The sequence below is a fragment of the Quercus lobata genome, chromosome 5 (genome assembly GCF_001633185.2).
Source record: "Quercus lobata isolate SW786 chromosome 5, ValleyOak3.0 Primary Assembly, whole genome shotgun sequence".
In the NCBI taxonomy this organism is placed as follows: domain Eukaryota; kingdom Viridiplantae; phylum Streptophyta; class Magnoliopsida; order Fagales; family Fagaceae; genus Quercus; species Quercus lobata.
In genome coordinates this window covers 77867281-77876295 of record NC_044908.1, presented here as the reverse complement: position 1 = coordinate 77876295, position 9015 = coordinate 77867281, and the positions used below count along the sequence as shown (strand labels likewise).

Here is a 9015-nt window from a genome sequence, read left to right as displayed (position 1 = left end):
AATTGTAGATTATACCATTATACGTGCGTTGCGCAGACATCCGCTAGTTTTAAAATTTGAAGGAGCAAACTCAAAATGACCTCAAAAAATTTTAAGGATGTAAACTACAAATTAGTTTTATGAAATTTTATTAAATAAGGACCTTAAATTTTTTTTTTTTTTTTTGATATTTTGATAATTATAATGGAGCAGGAAGGGATTTGAATCTTGGACGTGTTCGTAAGAAACACCGAAAAGTGCTAGTTCAGTCATGAGGCTCTTGATGATGTACCTTAAATTTAGATTTTTTTGATTTATAGGAAATGATATTTGCTTTTATCTTACTATCAAATGATTCATTTATGAACTAAAGAAAAAATAAATACAATCTAACGTTGTGGCGGTGCAGTTATATTCTACCTATGGATATGTTCACAAGATAACTGAACAGATAAACAAAGGAGCTTAATCCGTGGAAGGAGAAGCAAAACTGTGGCAGGTGTGTGATTGACTTTGCAGTCATTGCCTTTTTTGAACTCTTAAGTTGAGATGTGTAATTGAATAGTATTCTTTAAGGATATCATTGGCTACTACAGTTCATAGAATTTTTGCAGTTTATTTATACATCACTTGTCTAGTGTCTAGAAATTCATACATTTTACGGATGGGATAGTTATTGACCAATACTTAATTTCATTTTATAGATGGGACAGTTATTGACTGATACTTAATTTGGCGAGGTCATCTGCACATATATTTGCTTCTCTATTTATATATGTCTCAATTCTTTAACACGAATTCTATAAGGCAATTAAGATTTGAATTGGACTGTCAATTCAACAACGTTTCTGCACTGTAGCTTGCCTACCAAGACCATAGGCTTGGGGGGGAAAAGAAAAAGAAAAATAAGAATATGGATTTGGTATTCCAGCTCCTTTCCAGTCTGATGAAGTTCCTTAGAAGTTGGGCTCAGCGTCAAAGAGTGAATTTAAAGAATTTGTGAAGAAAAGGATCAGCAGTCTCTAATAATACTGGCATTTTTTTTTTTTTTTTTTTTTTGCAATGATAGTAAGGGTTAGAAAATGCAAAACAAGTTTAGTATCAAATTTCACAATCAAGTGGGTGAGACTGTGTTTTAGCATGTAAAGCATACTTGTTCTCCAGAATACTTGTTCCTCATCACTAGGCTTTCTAAAGTATGGCCATTAAACATCCAAAAAAATATGAAAGTACGTCTTTTTTAAGGTACAATTATACTTTACACAATAAATAAAAGAGACTAAATGAATGGATAAAAATAAATTCATCAGACAAACTTAATCATGGAGAGTCTTTTCATTTGGGAACATTTCGAATAGGTCAAAGAGCTTGACAAGCCAAGGCTATAAAAAGTCAGTAACCAAGCTTGCCTTACAGGTCATGCAAGAATTAAGAATCTAAATAATTTTCTGGCAGTCTTAAGCCACGTGTTTTGGTGTGCGAATGGCTAACAACATTAGATTCAAAGTTGCAAAAGAAAGAACCCTTTTTAAGCTGGGCAAACTTGTAGCAGAAGACAAATATAGAGTTTGCCATTGATTAGCCTAAACAGGAAAAAGAAAGTCCTGCTATCAAATTAAGTAGTAGCGGCTGTGAGTCCTACAACACTTTATTAAATCACAATGATGCTTGGATGCTTTTCCTATTTGCTTCCTTTTATATGTCTCTTCTTTTTATTAAGTTAACCATACCTTAGGAAAAAAAATAAGAAATATATTCTATCGAGTACTCAAGAGCAAGAGGTACTGATCCCGATGCTTCAAGGTGTGGTATAATACCCATTGGGTGATCAATTCAAAAGTCACAAAAAGATGATAAAGCTGGCTCCAAGAGATACCAATCAACATGATTTTAACCATTAAAGTACTTTTCCTCATGATTAGTCACTTGTCATAGGGATTCTTCAGTTTTAAGCTTCTATGGATTTATTTTGTATACTTGAGTAAAAGCTCTTCAGTTCATTTTCTATACATTAATTATAAGCCTTACTGAATGGTTTTAATATCTTACAATGAATTCATATCTAGGGTGTAGATTTAGGATGCTTTTGGCCCCGCAAGAGAAATTTTCAAACGTGGGAAGTAAAATTATTTAGATCTCTTTGCAGCATCTGGAATCCATCTCCATTGGAATCTTTAAAAATTAATTTTGATGCAATCAACAAACCTGACTATGTGAGTCTGATAACAGTTTATAGGGATAACTTTAACAATATTATCTCACTATGGGCAACAAGAAATCTCTCCGGTAAAGCAATTTGAGTTGAAGATAAAGTAGCTGTGTTAACAATATCAAAAGCCAAACACTCGGATTCAAGTTGTACCATAAAGGATGCAACTAATGTTTTGGACCATATATAAAGTCAAGCCTTCACTTTGGACTGGTTGTTTGCTTATCTAGGAGAAGAACTCATATCCCTTTTCGTGTTATATATATATATATATATATATATATATATACACACACACATATCCTGCTCTTAAATCTATGAATTTTTTTGGCTCATAATATATTGCCAAGTGGCATTGCATTTTAATATTGAAAGAACCATCCCAATTTCAACAATTTATCCTTTTAATGTTCAATGATAGGGAGATGGTGATGTTTCCCTCACTCTTTCAACTGAATAATAATATTTGAATAATATTGTTTTGACTCCTATATGTTCTAAATACTTTGATAAAAATCATATATAATGTACAAAACTCTCATTTTTGTAAGGTTAAAGAGAATTCGTGAAAGGCAGTCTTATTCCCATTATTATTTACTTTTTAAAAAGTCTGATTCAAGAACTTTATCTTGCAATCGGTCGCCCAACCTTGTTTAAGTACTTTGATACCAATTGAAAATTCTTGATCCAAGGAATAATTGAACTAACTAAAAAAAAAAAAAATGAAAGTGAAAATTAATATCTCAATCATTTCAAATCCAAATTAGGTCAAATTTTGTATCCATTCGAAGTCTCATATGTCTACTTTTCAACGAAACAAGTTTCACTTCAAAATTTGTTGTATTGTAAAAGAGATTTTTTTTTTAAAAAAATAAAAAGAAAAAAGAAAAAGAACACTTAAACCCATAATCTTTGAGAAGATCATAACCTCATAATCTTTTATTAAGTTTTATATTATGCTCAAATTTAACATAATTCTATTGATACAACCCGAATTTGATGTGTTTTGTTACTGGAATTTGCCAACATTTCGATGAACCCTAACAATTTCCTTATTCAATTTTGCGACAAAACATTACAATGCAAATGAGTCCACGTGATACAAAATCAATTTCAAAAACACATAACAAATATATCAACGTATAGAGAATAGGGAAAAGATATCAACTTACATTAAGCTTTAAGTACTTAAGGTTGTATCCAGAATACATCAAATTAAGAACATCAGCATCAAGTCGTAAAACGAAGCAATATAAATTACTCACCTTGCCATGAAATGTCAAAGAAGTCGAAGTTATTAATTAAACTCTTAAGCGAACAAATTTACGATTCCCCTTTTTACTTTTAGAGACGCTTCATACTTTCCCCTTATGAATAACATGACTTTTGATATATATATATATATATATATATATATATATATATATTTTAAGTTCTCAACCTATGAAAAATACATTGTTATTTAAAACACCTTTAAAAAAATATTATAGGAGATTTAATTGAAAATTTATGAGATTTCATCTATAATACTAATATTCTCAAATTGTTACAAATGATATTTGAGGATTCAATTGAGGCTGATTGTTATACCCCAAATTATGTAAATGTGTTGGATTGGATGAGTGTGCGTATACTCTACGCCATGTTTTAAGTCACATATCAAGTGTGCTTGTTAGGCTGATCTAGGTTATATAAATAATTATGAGAAATCCTATATTTTATATTAAAAGACTTTTTAGGATGTAGTGCAAATGTGATTAGTATTTTTTCGGATAATGGCAATTGAATAACAAAATCTAGATTTATATTAGTAAAATTAAATTGAAGAAAATGTCCAATGCACATTTATTTGCAATGTTGAATAAAAAAAACATGTTGGAGACGTTATCTACTCTCATTTCGCTAACTCATATAATTCAACAAACAGTTTGATAAAAATTAAATTACTTATATAGAATGCAAATATAATTAATAAATACTTATAAATAAAAATGTAAATTAAAAAAATTGTAGAAAATAACTTATAAATTTATTTAAAGGAGATAAAATATAATTTAATCCAAAGGGTTTAAGGGGAAAATGTTCGAATTGTGGAGTTAGTAGTATATTGTAATTATCTCTCAAATTTTTATAATGTATGTTGCATTATCCCAAAAGATGACGACAATTTAAGATTAAGCTAACATAATTTAGTATTATTTATTATTTTAAAAATCAAATTAAAAAAATACATATTAGAATGATTGCATGGAAAAATATGAACTTTTAAAATTTCATATATAACATTATAAGAAGTAAATGAAAAGTTAAAGAGATTCATTTTATTTATTTATTTAGAGGTATTTTATATTATCATATAGAATATGGACATAGATATGGAAAATCATACCTTAAAAAGGATAGACAATTGGTTCATAGGTTGGATTTGGAGTTGAAATATATAATTAGACAAAACCATTAAGGCTTTGTTTGCTGTAATGGTTACCATTTCCCTACGAAAATATATATTTACCCAATAAGGGCCTGTATACATAATCATGCTGGAAAAAGTTGTAACAAACGTCCAATTGAAGTCATCCTGTATTTTAATACAGTAAAACATAATGATTAGGAAGGCATAATTATACCATTGATCAAGTTTCACCATCCGTAAGACCTAATTTTTTATCTTTATGGAAGAGAGAAGCAACCGAAATACATGCAATTTCTCTTTTGGTACCTGAAATAAACGCACATTGCTATATGGACAAAACGACTAATGTGAAGGAGCTTATTGGTTGAGCAAACCCTATGTTTTGGTAGGGATATATATATATATATATATATATATATATATATATATATATATAAAAGAGGAGAATAGGATCCATATCATTGAATTGGAGAATGACCAGAAATTAGGATTATATCTTTTGGATTTAACATATATAAAGTGCATCACGTCATTTTTTGATTTATAATATTTAATCTAGACTATAAAATAGATCAATTTCAAATAAAGAAAACAGAGAAGAGAGTTGGCACATCTTTATCTTCTAATGGATTCACAACAATATGGTTTCAAACGCGCACACATATACATACACACGCGCATGCATATTGAAGTCTCTCTTTTCCCCTCTCTCATTATCATTCACCAGAAACCCTAAAAGCAGGAACAGTGGGCCGCCCTCTGACTTCCACTACGACATTCCAAACATATAAACAAAAGAAAAAAGTTAAAAACCCCATTCAAACAAAAGCTCCACTCACTCCTTTTGTTGAATATATACGAATTCAATACAAATCTCCTTTTATTTCTTCTTTTTTTTCTGTTTTCTTTATATAAATAAATATATAAAAGATGGTGGTGGTAGTGGTGCCAGCTCTATACACATACATAAACAGGAACAAAAGGGCCTTTATGAATCACACCCTCCTGCTAAATTCAGCTATTCTCAACAACAACAATAGCAAAATTAAATCTAAAACTATTAGTGTTAAATTCCGCTGAATTTAGTAGTTGTTCCTGTCCTAAACCCACCTCTAACTATATTTAATACTTGGGGTTATTACAATAGTACCTATATATATATTCTCTCATTTCCAGAGGCTACTAATCATTTGCTAGCCTAAATCATTCTGCTTGCACCTGGCCCAGCAGCACTGCCTGTCCATCTTTGAAGTGTCATTTCCTTTTCTTTCTTTCTTTCTTTCTTTCTTTTTCTCCCTTTTCTTTGTGTCTTTAGCTTTTGCTCATGACTGGTACAGCACGGCAATATTGTAGCTTCTAAGTATGAAAATGAAATAATTATCATTCCTAACTTCGCTGGGTTGTTGATACTATTAGTACTCTATTAGTTTGGTAGAACAGCTTTGGCTTCGTTCTCTACCTGAATGTTCCTCCAAATGTTGGTGTCCAAAAATCAGCTGTGGTCTCATTAGCAACTGGATATGTGCTTGAAATTGGAACCAAGCAAAGTCCTCGGGTTCTTAGATCTTGTTTTGGGCCTTCTGTGTCCAATTTATCACAACCCTGCAACAAAAACAAATGTGATCCATTAATGTATTTATTACTATTATAATCTTTTTAAGTAATAAAAGTCAAAATGAATGAGAAAATTTTTTACCTGTTGGTGTTGAATTGGAGTTCCATTTTTCATATATGGAGTACTTAAAACCTGAAATTACAAACATAAATTTAGTTAACACTTGTTCTATAGTATTCTTTTCTAACTTATTGATTTTCTTTTACCCAATAGGGTTTTTCTTTAAATGTTTATTATCATAACAAGGAAGAAGATAAACAAACATACACTGACTTGATCATGGAGGAACTTGATGTACTCAATAGCTTCGTGGAGAACGGAGGCTGTATCAGTCTGAAACAAGAATGTGAATCAATGTCATAAGCTTTCAATTATTTCACAAAGTAAAGGTCTCTCTTTCTATTCGTACTCTTTGAAAAAAGGTAGAGAAAAAAAACAAAACAAAAACAAAAATCTACCTTTCCGAAAGGTGAAACCAATTGTTGGAGTGCAGTTATTCGGTCCCCTAGTTTTTCTTTCCGAACCTGACAGAAAAAAAGCTATAAGTTTTCATCCATATCTTTAAGGAAAAAATATATATATATATATATATATATATATGAATAATTAAAATAATAAAAAAAGATAAAGCTTCTAACACTTCAACTAGTCAAAAGCTTGATCGAATATATCGTACCTTAAAAGTTGGTAATGGTGATGGGGTTTCAATTCTAGGCCTTTTGAATACAGGTTCATTGACACTTTTCTTCACCACTGAAACCGAGTCTTGAACATCTTCACTGATAGGCTGAAATTCCCACATATAAAAATTAGTGCCACAAACCCTAGCTAGATAGCTTAGGTTAACTATATAATTTGATATATATTTACCTTTGTCGTGTGGTTGGAACACTTGGGTTTCTCTTCAAATGTTGGTACTAGATATTGTGATGGTGGTGAAGGAAAAACCCCAGCTCGAATACTGTCATTTAGACCCGCCGTGGCCACGGCAGTGGAGGCATTCCAAAAGGGTGTGTTATTAGTGAAGTGCAAGCCACAAGGTTGTTGCTTTGGCAAAAAGGGAGCAAACCTAGGCCAAGTAGGTGATAATTCATTGGTGTTGGCACCAAAATTAGTGGTGGATGAATAGCTCAGAGACCTATTGTTGAATAGAGATTGCTGTGGTTGAGGGTCAGGATCAAATAAACTTTGTATCAATGTTGAAGGGTATCCATAAGAAGCTGATCCCACAGGAAAGCTTGTGGATAAGCCCTGGCAAGTCACTGTACAGTTGCCTGTAGAGCTACTGACAGTGTCCAATGAAAAGTCTTGACTTACAGATGACTTAAAAGCAGTGATGGATGAATTATCTTGTTGATCACCTCCATTAGAGAGGTTTTTTGGGCTCCAATTCTTTTGGATTTGAGTAGAATCTACTCCTCTTTCTTGTTGGTAATTCAAACTTGAATTCATTTCTTCTTGAAGCATAGAATTATAATTGCTCTCAGCTCGTCCACTATTCCGACTGTAATAAGATAAGGATGAAAGAATAAGATTCATATAGAATTTCTCTCCCACAAACATATAAGTTGTCTTTTATTTTTTCCCTAGATTTTCAAAAGTTCAATATTGATCAGATTGACTTCTTTTTCCAAATGAAAACAACAAAGAAAAGGTAACAAGTACTCAACTTTTTACTCCTTAGTGGAAGCTTTAGTAAGGTCATGTAGGATTTGTACTAACTATGACAAAATTTTATATTAAAAATCTAACAACATCACAATTATCATATGGACCTAGCTAGCGAGCTTTGTGATACACAAAACTCTGTGAGTGGTTATATATTAATCAAATTAGCATCAAATTAAGTAACTTACAGCAAAGCTTGATTCCAATCGGATGTTGTTGAAGATGATGAAAGGCCAAAACCCATCATTTGCAGTGTGGAATCAATCAAGATACTACTACTGCCACAGCCACTGCCTGAATCAGCCTGTTGTTGAGGCTTCTGAACATCTTGGAAAACTATGGAGCTATCAGAGACTGAATTAGTTTCCTCACATGGCCTTCCCTTCATGTCCACCATATCAGACCATGCATAGCTTCCAGTGTCATTGAGTGCCATGGAACATGGCGATGAGCTTCCTGTGAAAGTGCTTCTAGATGGATTCATCCACCAGTTGCCTCCACAAATCCCAGTCTGAAATTCCTCTGCCATGACCAAAAGAAATCTTAGTAGTAGTACTGTATGTTAACTCTTCTTCTGTTCCTCTTCTTTGTGTCTTGGAAGTTGGAACTCTCTCTATGTTTCTTTGTCTATATCTAAGTGAAGCATATATGGCTGAATTCTTTTATAGGAGTAAGAATTTATATATGAAACGGTTTGGAGAGGGTACAAGAGTGGAATTTTTTTTTTTTTTTTTTTTTACCAGAATCAGGTTGACATTTCAATGAGATGATTGGACAAATGAGAGAGCATTTTGAATCAAATTCTCTTTTCCTTTAACTTTGATTTTTTTTATATAAAATTGCTATCTTTCTCTCATTCTCTCATAGTAGTACTTTTGTTTTTTCATATATAGATTTTTTTTAATTTTTTTAATAGGGAAAATTCTTGTTCCTTATAAATAAAGGGATATGGTATGATGATGATGGTGTTTGATCTGACTGCCACGTCATGTTTTGAGACGAATAATGTACCTTTCTTTTTGTTAATCAAACGGGTGGAATTCTTTGTTGATTACTATATTGCATAGCACCTTAGAAAAACCTGAATATTTAGGACCATTTGGTACTTGATGGTCCAAATATGTATGATTG

General features: G+C 31.7%; 1 protein-coding gene across 2 annotated transcripts; it reads right to left on the bottom strand.

Annotated features, from left to right (window-relative positions):
* Nucleotides 1-5418: 5418 nt before the first annotated feature.
* LOC115993070 (transcription factor bHLH123-like) lies at nt 5419-8628 on the bottom strand. Of its 2 annotated transcripts, none has more exons than XM_031117350.1 (8): nt 8073-8628; nt 7087-7720; nt 6893-7003; nt 6675-6740; nt 6484-6549; nt 6298-6348; nt 6061-6203; nt 5419-5957 (listed from the first exon to the last, which is right to left on the bottom strand). In XM_031117350.1, exons 1-8 carry the CDS (start codon nt 8411-8413, stop codon nt 5924-5926), a joined length of 1446 nt encoding a protein of 481 aa, XP_030973210.1. In that variant the 5' UTR covers nt 8414-8628; the 3' UTR covers nt 5419-5923. The 2 variants fall into 2 exon arrangements, with proteins under 2 accessions (XP_030973210.1, XP_030973211.1); XM_031117351.1 differs by having other exon boundaries at nt 6490-6549.
* Nucleotides 8629-9015: the final 387 nt, after the last annotated feature.